Source organism: Ochotona princeps, chromosome 21, assembly GCF_030435755.1.
Source record: "Ochotona princeps isolate mOchPri1 chromosome 21, mOchPri1.hap1, whole genome shotgun sequence".
Lineage (NCBI taxonomy): Eukaryota > Metazoa > Chordata > Mammalia > Lagomorpha > Ochotonidae > Ochotona > Ochotona princeps.
In genome coordinates this window covers 14016435-14036738 of record NC_080852.1, presented here as the reverse complement: position 1 = coordinate 14036738, position 20304 = coordinate 14016435, and the positions used below count along the sequence as shown (strand labels likewise).

The 20304-nt window shown below is 43.5% G+C and overlaps 1 protein-coding gene across 34 annotated transcripts in view; it reads right to left on the bottom strand.

Annotated features, from left to right (window-relative positions):
* Positions 1-1299: 1299 nt before the first annotated feature.
* Positions 1300-20304, bottom strand: part of MAGI1 (membrane associated guanylate kinase, WW and PDZ domain containing 1) — a 602787-nt gene continuing 583782 nt past the window's right edge. For 9 of the 34 annotated variants that reach the window (XM_058679182.1, XM_058679184.1, XM_058679193.1 and 6 more), the window contains 6 exons: positions 18858-19061; positions 12272-12365; positions 12094-12157; positions 11054-11197; positions 8871-9009; positions 1300-4857 (listed from right to left, as the gene is read on the bottom strand). In XM_058679182.1, the coding sequence (XP_058535165.1) occupies positions 4073-4857; positions 8871-9009; positions 11054-11197; positions 12094-12157; positions 12272-12365; positions 18858-19061 (1430 nt within the window). In that variant the 3' untranslated portion in view covers positions 1300-4072. Of the gene's footprint in view, positions 4858-6743; positions 6833-8870; positions 9010-11053; positions 11198-12093; positions 12158-12271; positions 12366-18857; positions 19062-20304 lie in introns of all 34 variants that reach the window. The other 25 variants (XM_058679186.1, XM_058679187.1, XM_058679192.1 and 22 more) reach the window with 14 other exon arrangements.

Sequence of the window (20304 nt, the reverse complement as noted above, 5' to 3'; positions counted from 1 at the left end):
AAAAGCACTCAGATAATATTGTGCTGAACACCTGAATTGCTGATGGTGTTGTCTCATGATGAGAAAAAACACCAAGAGGAATCTGACAGGGCTGTTCAAATGAAGGCAAACCATCAAAGGTGATCTCAGACCGCCAACCAGTAGAAACATCTCACCAGCTATAATGGAGGCCCAGCATATCGTTTTATTGTGGCCATTTATGGCAAAGAACCTGTATGCCTATGAGGGCTTTGCAATCAGGCTCAATTATTGGTGAAACCAAGGACCATTACTAGATACTACTTTTTAACAAAAGACATACTACGGAGTGAGCAGGGTCCATAATTACCATGTTGATGACAAAAACAAGCAAAGATTAAATACCGTGTCCTTTTGAGTGGCCATAGGTTTGGGTTTGGTAGGAAAACTTCAGTCCCTGAGTCATACAAAGGAATACTGCAAAAACTGGGAAAAGGAAATTGGAAAGTTACTCAAGACTACAAGATCAATCTACATGTCTCTTTAGTCCCCTACTACGGGTTAACATTTCTATTTAATGAGTTTGTAGCATGCCTAACTCCACATACACGTCTACTTCCAACTCTTACATTACAACATTTTGGTCTCATCTTTTAAAACCATGCTACAATGGCATCATTATGTCTGTCATATAGCAAGAACCACAGTATTCATTAACTTTATGATTGAACACAAAAGGATTTCTTCCTCATTTTTATAGGGAAATATTTTTCTTCATTTTCAATAGGAAAATAAACCATAGTAGAAAGAGCAGGACATTCATTGCTATGCAGGAAATCACCAATTAAATTTTTTTAGTGTCATTTACTGAGGACTCTTTTAATTCCCAGAGATGTAATAATGCTATGTACTCATCCTTGTCAATGCTAGGAGTATGCCCCTTTTACTGATAAATGCAGGCTCAAAGAGGTAAAGGAATCTGCCCAAAATCACACCGGATGTGACAAGAATCCTGGTCTGGCAGGAACTGTTTTGTTACCAGGGTGCTATGCTCTCACATGCTGTCAAACTTTTCACATGCATACAAACTAATTAAGGATCCTGTTAAACACATATGCTAATTCGGTAGGTCTGGAGTGGGGCCTGAGAGTCTGCATTTTTTACAAGCTCCCCAGGTGTGATGAAGAAATCAGTTTACAGACCATATCCTATGGAATACGGCACTGCATGACAGTTCTTTCAACAGGATGGTCTTTCACTGGCTTTGAGTCAACTGAGTACTTGACCCTGATAACACGTGAGACAACAGAGACAAGAAGGATAGCAATCCAGAAGCAGTAGTGGTTATGGAATGCATACATTTCCATGTATTTTTTACAGTAAAAATGCATTACAAAATCTTTCACAAAAGAAACTTAAAAAATACAAGTAGGGTATTGAGTCCTCCTCCCAACATTCTTTCAGGCATCCATTGTATAATGGAAGGAGAGGAACTCCTAAATGGTTGGACTGAATCACACAAAATATTCATCCATGACCTTTCATCAAAACATTGACATGAAGTGGGGGATTAGGGAAAGTAGGCTCACAAGAATCGGTTTTCAATTCAAGGTTACAGTAGTTCAAAGAAACCCCTATCTTTCTGCTGAATGCATAGTCCCTGTACAGTACAGTATTTCCAAAGCAAATCTGGTGTGTGGGATTCAGTTGAAATCATCACACCAAATGCCCATGGACTCAGGCAAGCCCAGGTGGGTAGCACATAAGATTTTGAAAAATGTCAAATATTATCTCTTACAAGCAGACAGACATCATGAGGTTCACTTCAGGATGGACTCCAGAAATTCACCTTGACTTCATTTATTTAAAACTCTGGACCACAATTGAAAGCATGTGTCATTTAACATTATGGATTTTGCAAGAACAAGTAAGAAAAATCCTAGCCAATGGAACCTTCTGAATCAAATCTCAAATCTGGCTCTGAGGAAAACTGAGGAAGGAGAAATGTCATCATTCAGTTGGTCTCTTCCTTAGCCTGCTTACCACAGCTTAATGTGCTCTGTATGGAAAACTCTAATAACAACAACAGCCTTCATAACCTTTCCCTTCTTCTTAAGCCACAGAACCCACAATGTGTCTGTTCCAGGAAAGGAACTTGTTTTATACATGGCCACACAGCTATATCTACTCATTCTAATGTTGTGTATAAACCCATGTGTCAAATAAAGCTATGAACAATGTAATATTTTTATATGCATAGTGTTTATAAAAAGATTGGCCCCCATACTGCTTTTCATCAACACAGAAACAGCATTAAGTCCAAAGCACACTGCAAGAAATAAATGAATGAACAGAGACAGCAAACAAGTGCTTAATAATTCACAAGCAGGCTCACTGTGGAGGAACTGATGATATTCAAACCAACTAAAGCTTTAGAGAATTACTTCTATAGTTTCCCAGTTTAAAACAACTTTACATACCTGATTTAGTTTACATTAAAATATACCCCCATGAATCAATTTGTTCCATATTCAGAAATATAAACACATATCACATTCCTCACAGCTAAACTTTTTGTCATAAACTCTCTTTTGTACAAGAAAAGAAGGCAACAGTTGTTTTTTTTTTCAACAGGCTCTATTAATTACAATTTTAAAGTCTGTGCACACTATGATTGGCTGGCTTTCTCTTTTTTTCACTTTTTTTTTTACAGTACCATGGGAACAACAGTGATTGACTTGCAAAGTTTTGTGTCTGTACGGAAAATGCAAACAGTACTACAGAAATACACGATGCACTGAAAGCAGCGGTTTGCTGTAGTGGTCCAACAGGTACAAGCAAACGTTTTGGCTCAGCTAAGCAGTAATCCACTCTAACCACACCCTGGGGCTACCACCGACACAATCGCATCTCCCAGACCCAACCACCTCTCCCACAAGATTGAAAAAGAATGGATCTGTTTTGAAAGGATGGTTAACATTTTGTTCTGCTGTCCCAAAGACTCAAAAGACAGGGTCCTGAAGGCAGATGTTTTCCAGAGTGATCTAGAACACTTGGATCCCGTTCTTCCTTCCTATTCCATCAACCCAGACACTTGGATTATGGTTTCAGTGTGCAATGGGCCTTTCTGAGAACGCACCCCCAACCCTCACTTCTTGAAGTCTCAACAGAGATGTCCCCTCCACCACCACTCATTCCTTCCTCCCCAGTCTTCACACAAGGTAACCACAGGCATCCTCTGCTAAAAGGAGGGCTTGTTCTGCCCCTCTCCTATGGGCATGTCGTCCCCCACCTCATTCGACAAACAGCCTCCAATGTGACAACACAGAGGTGTCTGCCTGCTCCTGGTAGCTGGCCAAAGCCACGACTGGCCCTGCCCCAAGTGAAATCTCACCAGCTGTGGAAGTGCCATGGAACCTGTCTTCTCCTCCTGTGCCATCCTGGACCAGGAAGTGTAACTACTGTTTTCTGAACCAATCAGAATCCAAGAACATAAAATTCTCTTGAGCTGTGTCTTTCAGCTATACATATCCTTCATTTGCAATAGTAGTCTCCTTAGACTGTTAGCGTCAATGCAGGATCACTGGGCAATCCTATGCTATCCCCAAGGGTCCTCAGCTTTCACAAGTAAAACTTTGCCTTTTTGTTCTATGCTTTGAAGCAAAACTCCCGACTACAGTATAACGCTACATCACTACATAACAGTCGATATCAAATGAATGACACTTAATTTCCCTTAGAGAAAATGACCAACAGCCCCATTTCACCAGGAGAGAAAAAGGCAGCTCCCCAAAAGGGAATGATTCTTGATCATTCTACAGCTTAGGTAGAAACAAAACTATATCCCTTTGGGCCAGCATTTGGCAAAATAATTTCCAAAAAAAAAAAAAAGGTATGCATTTTAAAAATACTTTCTTTTAATATTATACATCAGGCACACACTTTTCAGATATATATTTTTTTTTCTTAGAAGATTTCAAATGCATAAAATGTTCATTGCTCTTTGCAGGATCATCAGGTGTTAGAAGCTTGCTAGGTAAGACACTGATTTCAGGTTCGCGACCCGCCTCGTAGAACCTTTGACACAGTAAAGGTTGGAATGGGATCCAGGGCCTCAGATACTGAGGTCGGTGCTACATTCTTTGTAGGGTCGCCTTCGCTGCTCCGGGGGATGTCTGGAACTCCTGCCCGCATCCTGCTTCCCGCTCACCTCGTCCCTCTCGCGGAGGCCGCCTCTGTCCTCTCTGCTCCTTCTGTCCAGCGACCGCTCCCGCCTGCGCTCCGGGGAGCGCGCCCGCCGCCGGTCGGTGGACTTGGCTCTCCTCTCGGGTGAGTTGGCCCTCCTGCGCTCCGGAGACCGCCTCTGGTCCAACAGCCTTTCCAGAGACCTCCTCCGCCGGCTGGGCGAGCTGTCCCTGCCGCGGGCCGGGGAGCGCTCCCGCCGGCGCTCCGGGGACCCATCATCTCGGCGCTTCTCTCTCCTTTCCAGGGTGTTGTCGGCGCTGCGGGTGCCTTCCCTGCGCTTCTCCGGGGGTCTCCTCTTGGGTCCATTGGCCGCCGCCGCCCCCACTGCCGCGCGCTCGGGCTGCGCGTCTCTCCGGCCGTCGGTGGCCCGGTCCTTGGGGCGGCAGGTGCCGCTGCCTCCGCCGCCGCCGCCGTCGGGTTTTCTAGAAGTTCCGTTCCAGGTGTGGTGCTCGCTGGGCTGTCTGCTGCTATACTCTCTGCTGCCTTTTGCGTCTCTCGCGTGGGCCCGCTTTTCCCCATGGGGTGATGATTTGTGAAGATCGGGTGGGTAATTGGACTCCAATGACGGATGCGGCCAGCGGTCGGGCGGCATGGCCCTCACTTGCGGAACCCCTTGTGCACCGGAGGGGGCGCCGTTCCGGTCGCCGCTGGGGTCTGCGAGCAAGAAAAAGGAGAGCCATGGTTTTGGTACCGGGAGCTTCAGCGCCCATCTCCACGCCCACCCCCGCCTGACTCATTAGTCACAGCCAACAAACAACTGTTAAAGCAGTCAGACTCCAAGCCGCTAACCCTCGGTTAATGAATGGACAACTGCAACTAGCTAGAGTTACTGGAGGGGGAACTTTATGCAGTTCTCCAGAGATCTTTAAAGAAGGTATAAAATCCACCCTGATTGTTTTCTTGACACGCATAGCCCACACTGTCTAGCAGCTATGAAGACATTCCCCCCACGAATTAGCCTTTGCTTTTCTGCACCCCTCCCCCACCCTGGACTCTTTTTCTCCTGCCCCACAACTCTACTGCATAATCCCCACCCCAGGCAGAAAACATTCTTTTCGAAAAGACTGCTCTGATTTGCTTGAAAATAAATACATACATAAATACTCTGGCATCTTGATTGGGAGGGGCAGGAGGATGTTTTGTGGGATACACAAAGGCTTCTTCTACCCCTTCTCTGTGTGAGAGGAGGGAAGAAAACTGACTGCAGGTCGGCCTGGAGTCTGTGCATTGTACTGGCTGCAGGGTGTGCTGCTCTTAAAAAAAAAAGAAAAAGAAAAAGAAAACTGGCCCAACATGGTGACCAATGCAACCAGGGAACACCCGGGGCCAGCTCTCAATGATTGGCGAGCCTGTGATGGGCACACGAGGGGCCACTCCACTATGCTGTCTATGTGTGCATCCCTCAAATGCTGACTCTGCTGTCTGCATATATTAACAACTAAGGAACTTTTTTTAAAAAGTGCACTACCTTTTAAAATAAGAGGGAGGAGAAGAGATGGTTAGGTTCGCATTTGAAATTCCATAAGGCTCAGAAAAAAAAAAGAAAACGAAAAAGACCTCGGTTTATAGATACTTTTTCTGTAAGATTTCTGAGGCAGCCAAAGCAAGCTCTGGGGCTATGTGGTGTCACTGGCTGCTGCTTTGAACACCGAGGTCTCTTCAAAGCAAGGTGGCCCACGACAGTCCTTATTGATGACGATGACTAAACTATGTTTTAAAAGAATGTTTTAAGGGGTGTCGTGAATTACAGAGAAGCAGGGATGCTCTGTTGTAACAGGAGCTCCGAAGTCAGACCTGTAAACACCACTCCAGGCCGGGAGTGGTGTGCCTGTAGTGTGACAGAGACAAAGCAATCCCCGGGGGCTGTTCAAGGATCTTTCAGGAGACATCAGGGTCAAGAGTAAGCGATTAATCGGTTTCACGAATGATCTCTCAGGACCCAGAGAGTCTTTTCAGAAAAGCGGGGCTCCAGCTTCGGGCAGTGGTCTGCAAGGTTCCTCATGGGCCAGACGGTACATTCTATTGGACTTTCACATCTCGGCTTCCATTACAGTTGTTCAATTCTTTTACTATGGTGTCAAAACAGAGGTTGCACATAAAATACATGGGTGGGGCTAAGAGCCAGTGAGAATCTGTGTGCAAAATCAGGTCTGGGCCGATGGGCTGTAGTGGGCCACGTGAGAATGGAAACACCAGGAAATCTCATCTGGTGTAGCAAGCCCCATCCAGCTCATTGAGGGCCCATTGGTTCTACAGGTTGGGTAGGCGACTAGAACAAAACCATTCTTCTTAACAAAAGCCTACAGATCTGGGTGAAGGGAGGGTGCCTCTGCTGCTATCCTAATCCTAACCTTGGCTTTTCCTGTCTACTTTTAAGACAAGGCACAGCAAGACTTTCACAGGGTCAGCAGTGTACTTACAAGTCCAAGAACGCAGGGTGCTCAGAATGAATTGCCAAACATATCAAAAAGAGCTAAGCAGAAGCAATGAGGAAATTAGGCCACAGCACAGAAACACCTAGTATTGATTGAGCTACAAACCGTAGTTTGATTATGGCCCATAAGGTAGAAGCAAGCCTCCCCGAGCTTTTCATTTCTCATACATGCAGCGATATTAGGAGGTATCATCGCTGTAGAGGGAGGGCCCAGCACCAAGAACAGTCAGAGAGAAAGACAAAGAGAGAAAGAGAAAAAAGTTGAACATTTAGATTCCCTATAACAAAGAGGAAAGAACAACAACAACAAAAAAATCTGCATTTGTTAACATAGGGCAAAGAGAGTTTATTTGTCCAGTCAGACAGTCTAAGGCAACACTCAAATAAGGCTGCAGAGACCGCGATTGGGGACAGTGACATTTTTACACAGCCATCAGGTGACTTGGGGACCCGGACAGTGGATGCATCCTTGTTTTGTTTTGTTTTGGAAAAACTGGAACAATGACAGGCTGGCATAGGAGAGCATTTAACAATAAACAACCAAAGAAATAAGTCCCCTAGGTCCCTCCCCACTCCCCAGTCCTCCCCCCACCCCATGACCACGGCAGTTAAATTAAGTACAAAAACTCATTACAAAAATAGCCTCACAGAGAAGCAGGTTCCAATCAAGTCAGAAAAATATTGGAACTTAACATATTATAACCCATTTGTGACTCTAATCGATAGATTTAGAGATTTTTTTTTAGTCCAAATGACGCATGGAGACATTACAGCGGCACAAGCCCTGGCAGGTTCGACCCTTCTTGGAAAACCGTGTAGTTAAACAATCTTTATTTTTAGCCCAAAGAACATTTTTTGTTAGTGTTGGATTTTCATCCTCAGTGCAACAGACACAGGTTTTTGAGAAGGTACACAGGTTACTGATGATGACTCTCAAATGAAACATCACATCCGACAGAAGCATAGGGGGAGACAGAAAAGGGACACAATGTTACACAGTTTCAGTGGTATCAATACACCGAACGGTCAAGGTCAGAACTTTAGTACAGTGCACAGCCATGGCATCATGTTGTCAAGAGACTTCCCCTGGGCTTGGCCAAATGTATCTGACGGGGCCTGGTCTGATACTCACCAACACCCCCTATCCTGACGCCCCTTGCATATTTTTGCACCTGTACCAATGTCCAACATCTGGGGAGCTGCATCTGAATGAAGGGTCAGTCCAAAAAGCAGCTGGGAATTGTGCGGAATGACTTCCAGCTGAGAGGGGGATCACAGGTAAATCCCTAATAAAGGGGACCAATGTATATGGGGACCATTCAATCACAGTTTCTATAGAAACTTTTGTAGACCTTTGGTTGGGAAAAAAAAGCCCTACAACTAGGGCATAGCTTCCTTTTGTTGTAAATTTAAGAATCTCAAATAAATAGGACATGCTTATTACAATATACAATATTTTGCCATCCGATACTAAGCTAGGTAAAGCGCATTGCTGTCTACTCAAATCATGTCTAAAGATATGACAAAGGAAGAACTCTACGTATAACCCGGCTTTCCTCATAGGAAAGGTATAGTAACATGTTTCCCTCATGATGAGCACTGGGAATTTATTTCATCCTTTATCACTTAGGAACATATGGCTAATGCATCAACAGTTTTCTGTTTGACAGGAGTGGGCTTGGGTGGTCTGACTGGGTGTTAGAGACCAGCGAGGGGGATGGAGAACTGTTGCAGACGGAGCAGAAGGGAGGTGGGCAGAGCCCCTCCAACTTGTTTCGGAACTTCCCGCCTCTTAAGACATCAAGGAACCCCAAAGAAAAACTTTTTTTTAAATTGTGCCTCAACAGATCACTCAGGAAACCTGCTCTCCTGCTTCATCAAAGGAGTATATAGTCATTTTGTGCTAACAATCGGAGCTGAGAAACAGTTTGGCACAGTTCAAACCAACATTCCTTGGCTCTTGGTTGGACTAGACAAAATGTTCTCTGATTATCAGAAAGGGGGCTCTACAGATCTCGTCTTAGGCCATGCCCCAGTCCATGGAAGCAAGCAAAAGGATGACATGTGTGTAGATTTCAGAACAAGCGAGGCAAAGAATCACATGGTGCAAGAGGCTGGTAAGACACTGGTGAACGGGAGGGAAACAAAAAAAAGCCTTTCCCGCTGCTGTTCTGGAGACAGATTCATGGAGTCATGCCAGGGAAGGAAGAAATGTTTTCATAGTTTGACCCACCATATTCTGGTACTGAGCCGTCTCCCCGCTTCAGAAACAGGCGAACTCTGCGGCCACCATTCTTAATCAGTTCTATCGCCCGAGAATGCTTCATATTTTTGGTGGTCTCACCATTGATCTCTAAAATTTCATCACCGATCTGCCAAGGCAAGAGAGAAAGTGACAGAGCTGCAAGAGGTTTCCATTAGTTATTCAGGGACTTCTTGACTTGAACTTCTTTCTTTGAAAGCAGAATAACAGCCAGAGAGAGATCCTCCACCTACTACTTCTCTCCTCAAATGGCTGTAATAGTTAGGGTTGGGCCAGGCTGAAGCCAAGAGCCAGGAGCTCCAACCAGGCCGCCATGGATGGCAGAGACACAAGTACTTGGGCTATCACCCATTGTTGGGCCAGACAAACGAGCGGGAAGCAAGATTAGAACCACAGGACAGCCAGGACTTGCACCAGTAGCAAAGTGTGGAATGTGAGCATCTCAAGAGTAGCTCGTCATGATGTCTGTTCCTAAACTGCCTTCATTTACGGATTAAACATCCTTTCGACGACTTTCTATTACTAGGCTCTAATAGTAAGAAACCAGCCAACCAACCAACTAACCATTTACCTACCCTCGCTCAAGTGACATTCTAATAAGGGAAAGACAACTAACAACTGTCCAATAAGTCAAAGGTAATGATAATGTTAAGCGTTACAGAAAAATGCAAAGCAATATGGGGATCTTAGCCCTTGGGGAAGGAGGCAGCGGCCAGCTCCTGCTAGCACAGCTCCCACTGATTACGGCCTCCTGCTACTCACATTCTTGAGCCACCCTCTTCCCTTTGAATGTGAACTAGATCTGATGACTTGCTTTTATAACTGGAATATGGCAAACAGGATGTCAGTTCAAATAACCTTGGATCCTGTCTCGCTTGTTTTGATAGATGCTGCGAGTTACTCAATGGAGTGCCATAGAAAAACCAAGGGGCTGTTCCAGCCAACAGCCCAGAGGGCAGTGGATCCTGAGAACAACCCCTATGATCAACCCTAGAAGCAATGACTTCCCAAGATGACATTCAGATGAGACCACAGTCTTGGCTGCATCACTTCCTGAAGCATATATACGCGTCAATGACTATTCTGGGCATTGGAGATAGAGGACTAATAAGGGAATGCCAGGTCTCTGTGCAAAGACCTTTAATCAGAAAACAGAGGTGAAGCACTGGCTGTGGGGTCTGAAGCCTTGTGCAAGTCCTTTAACTTCTGGGAGGCTGCAGGTTCACTTACAGCAGGGTGTGGTACTACTCACATCTACCCAACAGCACTCATTCACAGGAGCAGGTCTGAGACAGACAGGGCAGAGTAAGGTTTGGCACTTGTACAATTATAATTTGCAGCTTTGAGGACTCTGGGGCAACCCTGAATATTAATGCTGTGGAGTTGCTGGCCCTGTGTTGAGCAAAGGGCTGACTCTTTCTCTCAGGCTTGAGTGAGTAGCTGGAGAATAAATGGAATTCCTGGCCCAGAATTTTCTGGGCCAAATGGTTTTTCTGTTCTGGGAGTATCCTGTGTTACTCAGGAATTTCTGTGAAACATCTGCCTCCTGAGATAACTATGGAAATGCAATCCAGAAATACCTACTTTAAGATGTTATATGTAGGGCCCGGCGCGATAGCGTAGTGGCTAAAGTCCTTGCCTTGCACGCACCGGGATCCCATATGGACACTGGTTCTAATCCTGACAGCCCCGCTGCCCATCCAGCTCCCTGCTTGTGGCCTGGGAAAGCAGTCAAGGACGGCCCAGAGTCTTGGGACCGTGCACCTGTGTGGGAGACCAAGAAGAGCTCCTGGCTCCTGACTTCAGATTGGCTCAGCTCCAGCCGTTGTGGCCGCTTGGGGAGTGAACCAGTGGACGGAAGATTTTCCTCTCTGTCTCTCCTCCTCTCTGTATATCCATCTTTCCAATAAAAATAAATAAATATTTATAAAAAAGATGCTATATGTAGTCTTAATCCCAGAGTTGGAAGGAGTCACTGAACTTCAGTAGTTGTGAATAATTATGTTTTAGAGAGAAAGACAAGGAAATGGGGGCAGTTAGTCTTAAAAACTACAGTAAATGTTAGTTCCCATGAATATGAACCTTATGGCCGTGTATCCAGAGGTCCTTGGAGATGTGTGTTGACATGTACTCTGACCCCAGCCCATACTTACCCTCATCTTGCCACACCTTTCAGCCGGACCATCCTCTGCTAAGCGCAGAACATACAGGTCCATGTTATACTCCCGGCCCCCTCGAAGACTAAAGCCAAATCCTTTGGCTCCTCTTTCCAGTTCCACAGTGTAAAAATCTTGCTCCTATTTAAAGGAATGAAAGAGTCATTCTGGGAGAGTTTGCATCCACATACATTTCTCCTAAAACCTTCCCTATTACATTGACTTGGCAAAAAGGTGCAACCTCTATTCCCCTTCCGGGGCTTCTTAATTGCCTATTAACCTTCATTCATGTTGCAGGTGGCGATCAAGAAATTGAAGACAGGAGCATTCCTATAAAGATGCATGTATTTAGTGCAATATACATTTTAAGATGCAAACATTGGGGGTGCCATTTGCCTTCAAGACAGGAAGACTTTTCATTCCATGATAAAGTCTCATTTGTTCTGGAGATGAGTGTCCCTGAGCCACGTCAGATCAATGCTGGCAGTCCTCACTATTTGGATACAACTACCACTGCAAAGGAAGAGGAAGGGTTCCCACATTGGTTGAGAAGAGTGAACGGAATACTAAAAGCTCCCAGGAAAGCTAACAGGGATCTGTTGAACTTTGGGTCACCCTAAGTTTCCCACTTGTATTTCACCTGCTTTTAGCTTAGCACCCTAGCTCTGTGGGTTTCTCCTGAAATCCACAAGCCCGAGAAACTCCTTATCAGAAAGACATTTATTTTCTGGGCAGAAATACATTTATGGACATCATAAGTAGGTATCTGCTGCTTTGTTCTTTCAATCCTTGGAATGACTTTTCACTGTGTATTTTTTCCCTCTTGAAAAAGACATTTAGGAGTGCTTTTTTCAAAGGTAGTAAAATAAACATCATTTCCTAGACAACCCAGGGTGAGCATGTATTTGCTAATTCACCTCACCGAAAGATATTTACTGCAAGGATGCCATTAAAAACAACTTGTAGAAACAGCTTTGGGAAGTTGGAAGGCAATGTGCAAAACTATTCGGAGAGACAGAAGAAGAAACAGCTCTCACCTGTGTAGCCTGGGGTGCTTTGAACTCAAACTGAGAGTCCTGCTTTGGTTTGGTTGTATTCCTGCTGGGGAGAGAGAAACGGATGGGAAACACTGAGAGCAAAGTCAAGGGGCCATACAGTCATGCTGGGAATTACGTCTTCCCTTTAACCCAGAAAGAATCCAAAGCCATGCCTGACCTGGTCTCCTGGGCCCCTTGCTGCGAAGGGGTGTGTGTAGTGGTGATGGTAGCTATTTTCTCCGCATTGGTCAGCAAGGTGGCATTCGAGGACTCTGCCAGGAGAGTGAGAACATAAAACAATGAAAAACCCGAGGAAGACCCAGACTAACTGGGAGGCAGGCGGAAGCCCTGCACCTGAACAACCCGTCTGACTTCCCTATCCCCGCTGTAAATAACCAGAAGCGGGTATCTAAACCACCAGGAGTCTAAAACACAAACCACCTTAAGATCTACTCTGACATGGGCTGTGAATACTCTCATGATCCCAGACTTCACTCAAAGTGAAATAAAAGGTTCGCAAAAGAGAACGCTGCTGTGCTAAAATCATAGCCCAGGAAGGTGTGTCTCGCTCCTCCCCTACAACTGAAAAATGGCAGCCCCATCAAAACACTGCACTGTGCCACCCTAAGATGACTTCCCAGAATTCCTCAGGCTGATATGGCTCTAATAATGTTTCCTGCAATTTATCGCAGCATTTATTGAGTCTGCGGGATTTCCTTGTGCAAATATTAAGCTCAGGAAGTGTGCTACTATCTTGTTAAACACACACACAATTCACCTTCCTCCCCATTATGGTTAATGAGACCCAGATGAAAATATCAAACTCCTGACAGATCTCATCTAGTATCACTCATGAACAATCCATTTATAAAGCTGCATTTGTTGGAACCATGGTTTATCAATGTTGGTTGTATAAATCATGATGCCTCCTTAATGCAATGCACATGATTACATTCCTATGTAAACGGACTTTCTTTTCTAATAATAACCATCATAAGCAACCTCATTAATCTCCACAATTTGGAGGTGTAGAATCTGCAAACCCTCTTGAGTGTAGCTACAGATGGCACTCCAATGAGAAGAACAGAACAGATGTTTCTGTGTGTGTGTTTTGCTCTGCCTTAACTGTGCCCATATGTCCTGTGACCCTCCTCAGTGGGGAGGCAGTGCATCTGGAAGCTTATTACTGGGACATGGTGGGGCACAATAGTTCTTAGATCAGGTTCTGGAGTCTGAATCTGTGCCCTGGGTGCTTGCAATGCACTACTTACTGCCTGGAACTTCAGCACAGTGACCTGAACTCCGGGTGCCTCAGTCTCCTCTACAGTACATGGGGGACAACAAAACATCAAAGCACACTGGTGCAAAAATTATCCAAGAGGACAATGGTTGGTACAAGAAAACTGCTCACAAAGTGACCAGCAGCAGTAGCTTGTACTGGTACCTGTGGTCATACAGGGTCAGTGTATCTGTGCTGCTATTTTAACAAAATTCCTTTTCAAGCTTTTAGAGGGAAACTAGCTCCTTCATATCATTGCCAGGTAAAAGGTGCTTAATGGGTAGATTCCAAACGATGCACCTGAGTAATATTTTACAGCCTGCCTGGGTACGCTGGCAGTATCCCATGTAACTATCCAGAGGGATGATTCTTTTAAGAGCTTCACTGTAACTAACGCTGTGAACACAATGGGCAACCACAAGATCATTTGGGTGATGGGGAAAATCAAAGTAAGCCAAAACAGAATGCTTCCTTGTGATGTCATCATTTTAGAGAACCATGTGATGGTTTCTTTTTAAAATTCTGGTGTGTCACTGGCAGCCAGAGTATTCTGGACAGATCAGATCCCATTCTTGAACTATTTCTATGTTTTTGCTGTCTTCATGATTTGATGAGATAAAATGACACCATGCAACACTCATGTCCATAAATTCCTTTACTCATTTTTCTATTATTTATTTGCTCCTTATTCAGTTTATATTGCCATGGAAATTTTTTCTGAAGTTTGAGTATTTTAAAAATGAAAAATGAATATTTCATGGATCCAACATCGTGGTGTGACGGGTTAGCCACCACATTCACATGGGCACCAGTTTGAGTCACTCCACTTCTGATTCACCTCCCTGCTATTGTGCAGGAGAAAATAGCAAAAGATGGCCCAGTGCTTGAACCTCTGAGCCCAAGTGGGAGACCTGGATGAAACTCTTGCCTCTTGGCGCCTGACTTTGGTCTGTCCCAGCTCTAGTTGTTCCAACCATTTGGGGAGTGAATCAGCAGTTGGAAGCTTGCTTTCTGTCTCTAATTGTGCCTTTCAAATAAACAAAATAAAACTTTTTTAAAAAATAGCATTTCATATGCAAGTATCTGGAGTTGCTGGATCTTTCCTCATTTTCCTTTTTTTTTTTAAGAATTACTATTATTTTTTTAATTGGAAAGTCAGATATACAGAGAGGAGGAGAGACAGAGAGGAAGATTTTCCAGTGCTGGTTCACTTCCCAAGTGGCCTCAACGGCCAGAGCTGAGCTGATCCAAAGCCAGGAGCCAGGAGCCTCCTCCAGGGCTTTCATATGGGTGCAGGGTCCCAAGGCTTTGGGCCATCCTTGACTGCTTTCCCAGGGCATAGGCAGGGAGCTGGATGGGAAGTGGAGCTGCCGGGATTGGAACCAGCGCTCATATGATATCCCAGCAAGTGTAAGGTGAGGGCTTTAGCTGTTAGACTACTGTGCCGGGCCATCCTCCTCCTTTTTTTTTTTTTTAACCTAAACAATGACCACTTACTGATCCTTTACAATGTGCCAAACAAGCACTATCATAACTTTATTGACATCGATATTGCTTTATTTCATTCTAATCACTCACTGAGGTATAGAAAGGTAGGTAACAAGCCTATGGTCACCCAGGGGCAAGTATTGGTGCTGGGAATTAGTTCTAGAGCCTGCCTGCCAGCTAACTTTTATTCTGTTTACATGGAAATTGTGTTGGTATCAAGGAGCTAACACTTAACTGATACATTCCTTTCAGATAAGCAACATTTGTTTTCCAGTGGATAAATACCCCCAAGTTACTTAGCAGTATCAAGGAGTACTTAACATACAAAAATAGTCCCCATTGCTAGATTTGATGGTCTTTCTTTACTCAGAGCACCAAAATGATTTTTAGTATCATTTGGTGATACTAAATGTCAGAGATGCCTTTAAAATACCCAGATAATTGGAAAGATTTTAATGAATTTTTAAGTCTTCATTTGGAATGAAACCAAGATCCTACTTTTCAATGCTCTTTAATTTTTAAAAAATACAACTCGTTATAAAATATTTACAGTTCTCTCTCAAAGCAAACTTTGTCTATCACAGATGAAACAGAAAGGGCCTCAAACAAGAGAGCGTACCTGCCTTCCCTACAGCAGCAGCTTTATTACAAAGAGTGTCACAGTATTTGACTTTTATAACTTCTAGGTAGACTGGAGATTTTAGGAAAAATTCCAGGAAACACCCTCCATCCTCGAAGAAACAGTGTCTACACTCATGTTAGCCTGGCTTGAGGAAGGTGACGGCTGTCCCTACACATTCCATGGTGGTCACGTGTTGAGAAAAGCCACCCGTGGTTCTTAAGATGCTGTCACTGCTTGTTCTAAATCAGGGCACTTAACTCTTGCCACGGAGCGGGTATCTCAGACTTCAGTCTGTTCCTCAGCCAACTGATGGCAATTCCAACTTTGTTCTCCTGCTATCTTCTCAGCCCCCTCTTTACAGAATCAATGTTGAAAGGCCGAGCAAATCAAGGGATACAATCACTCCTTTCGTGAATATTTTACGCATAAACACATATGTAAAAAATATCTGTGGGGTGATTTGAATCCTATAAATATTTGAAGGGTTTTGGGAGAGATTTTACTATTCTCTGCCTTTGTCAAGGAAACATCAATTGTTGCCAAGTTTCTCCTCCTACATAAGCAGTTTGAACCAGAGTGTAAGAATTTAAGACTGTAATTTAAATAATACATTTTTAAGCTCATAAATGTTTTAATCGTATTGAACTTGATTCAGTCTCACTGGTTCCATGTTAGCCTGGCTCACTCTGGTGCTGCTCCAATTTAAGTCCCTCCCACCTCCACACACACCCAGCACATACAGGGCATTGCTACTCAAAGTTGAATGGGATTTGATATGGTAAATTTTGACTTTAGAAGCTGTCTGTTAGGCTTGTCTCTGGGCTTTTGTGCACTGCATTATCTAGTTACTATCCCTTGTCCTTATCTTGTGGGAGAAAAAAATTCTGGCCACGTCCCACCTCCCATCTTGGCCCCAAAGTCAGTAAAAATAGAGAGATAAGGACTCCCCTCAGGTTGGCCTAGCCGGTGTCTGCAGGAGACAGGTCCCCTAGCAGTACGATACTACCCAGGAAAGGGGGGTCACGCCTTAGAGCTTTTGCTGAACAGGAAAAGAGAAATGGGAGAAAAGCGAGGAAATGAAAGACTGGCCTAAGTAAAGAAAAAAGGAGGCTACTGATGACAAGGAAAAGAAACATTAAGCATCATGGATCAGATAAAGATGGGAATTCAGGGGGCCGAAATTGAGGTGGAGTAAGTAAAGCCACTGCCCGCAACGCCAGCATCCCATATAGGCACTGGTTCATATTTCAGCTGCTCCACTTCCTATCCAGCTCTCTGATGATGGTCCAAATGCTTGGGTCCTTGCTACCCATGTGGGCAACCTGGAAGAAGCTTTGGTCCCTGGCTTTGGGTTAGTTCAGTGCTGGCCACCGAGGCCAACTGGGTAGCGAATGAGCAGATGAAAGATCTCTCTCTATCATTCCCTCTCTTTCTCTCTAACTCTTTCAAATAAACAAATAAACATTAAAAAAAAAAACTTCCACCTTTCCTTTTCACAAAAGGAAGGAAAAATCTCCAAGCACTATTCATGCAAGCAAGCACCTTCTGAAATACTTCTTAGAGTTTCTAACAACAGGGTATATGTCACAGTGGATTTCCAATAAAAACCACTCTGAATTAAGAACTTTAGCCTCCTTGTAGGGATTAAGAAACGAATCACCTTTGGGTGACTTGATGAAAACATTAGAATGAATTGCCTGAATGAAACAGGAATTTCCTAACATGGAGATCATTTCCTTTTATCCTACAAGCAAACATCCACCACCATTCAGAGAGGAAGTGGATCCAGCAAGATTTTCCCTCCATCCAACTGTAATGGTCACTCTGTATGTCTTCCTATGTTTATACAACCCTTCAGCAGTACTCCAGCGATTGAACGCCTCTGTCTCAACTCCAGTTTGTAAGATGGCAATTTCCAGCTCCTTTTAAAGCAAGCACAATCTGGCTTTCCAAACCACTTCTTACTTCATTTTTCTGACTTGGTTCATTTGTCCTGTGAGGAACCTATGTTCTCTTATCTTGTGATCACCTCTGTAAAACATACTAGCTTTCCAGACAGATGAACTAGTGGATCAGGCTCCAGACCAGACAATAAATCCCTATCCATTAATTTGTTGGAGAAGGGAGAAGTAGACCATTATACTAGAATCTATTTTTGCCCTCCGCAATTAGAGATGGTTTTGGTAAACGGAAAGTTTTTTGTTCTTAGAATCAACAACCTTCAAAATTTATTTTGTGTGTACTTTTCTTGGAAAGTCCTTACTAGATCACTTGAATTTCGAACTATAAGACTAATTTACTTTCAATTACTATAAAAAAGTATTCATTTGCTGAATAGTTTTCACTGATCTTATTTTACAGCATCCTAGTGTAGGATTTTTACCATATTTTCCTCTCGAGAAATGCATACTTTTGGAATATATATTTTACTTCATAATACTTATAGCAAGAATGCAAAAAAAAAAAAAAAAGGGAAACACTTTGGGACAAGTACTCCTTTTTCTCCCAAGGGCAAAATCAGCTTAGAATGAAGGGCAATAGGAAGGCTTAATTCTCTAAGTAATCAATACTCACAACTTCATTTTTATTAAATATGAATAAGAGTATGAATACTGCTGTTTTGTGCTGTATAGATTTTTTTTTTTTAATGAGAAGATACTGGTCCATATCCTTTGGGACATTTAGAAGCATTCCAGCTCTCCACCCACTGGATGCTATTGGCACCTCCTGCAGATGATGCCAAATGTTACCTGTGGTGCAGAGTTGTCATGAATGCAATAGAATCAAAGGTCTGAATTTAACCAACCAAGCAAATAAAGAAGAACTCATCTAGTTTAACATACAGATAAATCTCTCAAAAATACATAAATCTAATGCTTTCTTCTCTATAAATGCAGAACAGATCAAGTAGGCACAAACACTACAATTCTCCTATTAAATAGAAACCACTACACGTTTATTCATTCATTCAGAACAAAAGCATAATATTGAATATTGGCCCTGACTTACTACTAACAAGGTTTTGTGACATTATATTTATAGTTCAATTTTGGCTTATTGTTTAAAAAACAATACTACTGAACATCAGAAGCAAAGGAAATTGGAGAAAGCTAAAAAATTTCTGCAACTTAGGTATCTGCAGTATGTAAGGGCCATGGGACTGTAGGATTAATTAAATAGGAACGTGAGATACAGTTTAGTAACAATAGTTCATGTATGTTTAGTTAGGGATGGGTAAAGCTGCCTCTAAGTCAATGCTATTCAATTACATTAATACTATGAGAGAGAGAGAGAGACATAGAGACACTTACAGAGAAAGGGAGAGAAGAGGAGGGAGGGGAGTAGACATAATAGGTATGCTTTCGTATACTTTACCATCCCCAGGAATGATGCGGAGGGTAACTGTGTTTCCCGCTTCCTTGATTAGGTTGACAATGTCTGAATGGGATTTGTTGGTGATGGAACATCCATTTACTGCCAAGATCCGGTCTCCTACTTTCAGCTTGCCACAGCGGTCAGCGGGGCTCCCCTCAATAATCCGACCTATTTTGTGAGGCATAGCCACACATGCATTGCCTGCTTTCATATTGAGTTTTATTGTTTTTAAAGTTACGTGGGAATATAGTGAAGGGAGGAGAAAAAGGGTTGAAAAGGGAAAGAGAAGGTTAAGTGTTAATTAATTAAAGCATTAAGCAAATGTTATTCAAAGGAGAGCTCTGCGCCGATGCTCAAAACATTGGCAATCTCCTGTGTTAAGGGGCAGCGTCCCCAAAACTAAACATAGTGGCTGGAGTCTTTTCCTGATTCAACACAAATGGAAAACCCCAGCTTCCCTCCTTAATCAATTCCAAAATTTGGGAAAAGCTGGCAATTTTGGAAGTTCTTTCAAAAGCCCCAAAATAACTCAGTGTCAACTTATTTGGGGACTGCCAATGTGAGACCCAGAGGGAGGCTGACTGGTCTACTCATTCTGTGTGTTCACAACACTTCATTTTTGCCAGCCATTGTGCAAGCTTCTGCCAATGTTTTGTTCTTTTTTCCTTTAGAAAAATAATCACCGGGTGTGCTGTGACACATGAGAGTCAGTTAACACACACACAAATTCAATCTGCAAACACCTAATGAACAAACAGCCACTTTCTGCCTTCCTTCCAAAGGATGAAAGCTCTAGCAAAAGAGTATCATTACTATAACAGACAAGCCAAGAAAACACCTAACCTTGACCCTTATTCTTCCTATCAGGTGTATTGATCAATAAGCCCATCTTAGGTGCTTCCATGCTAGGTCCCGCCTGGCTCATCACCTTTTACATCTTGCTCCTGCCTCGCAAAGATAACCTCAAGGGAAGATGAAAACTGAGCAGTGATCCAAAGCGAGGTTCAATTTATTCCCCAACCCTTTCCTTTCCATCATTCCCCTTCTCATCATCAGTTACCCAAAACAGGAAAAAACAGGAAAGGGGCCTTAAAGAGGAAAGGCATTTTGTGTATACGCTTTGAGGCACTCCAGGTCATTGTTAAACTAGAGAGAGGTGGGCAACTGGCTTTGAGTCCTGGCGTCTAGCTGATCACGTACTGAGCTTCAAAAATGTTCATTCAGTTTCACCTATTTTAGGGATTTGGCATTCTGGGAAACATGAAAGCAGTCAGGCAGTTGAGTGGCCTTTCGGAAAGGGTAAGAAAATTAGCATGGGAGACATGGATTATAGTTAAGAGGGTTCTTCTGGTGCAGCCTGGACCTTGAGAGGAAGATGCGTAAGAAAATACAACTGAATGCTTTGTAATTTCAGCAAACTGGCTGGATTTTGTGTCACTGGACGCAA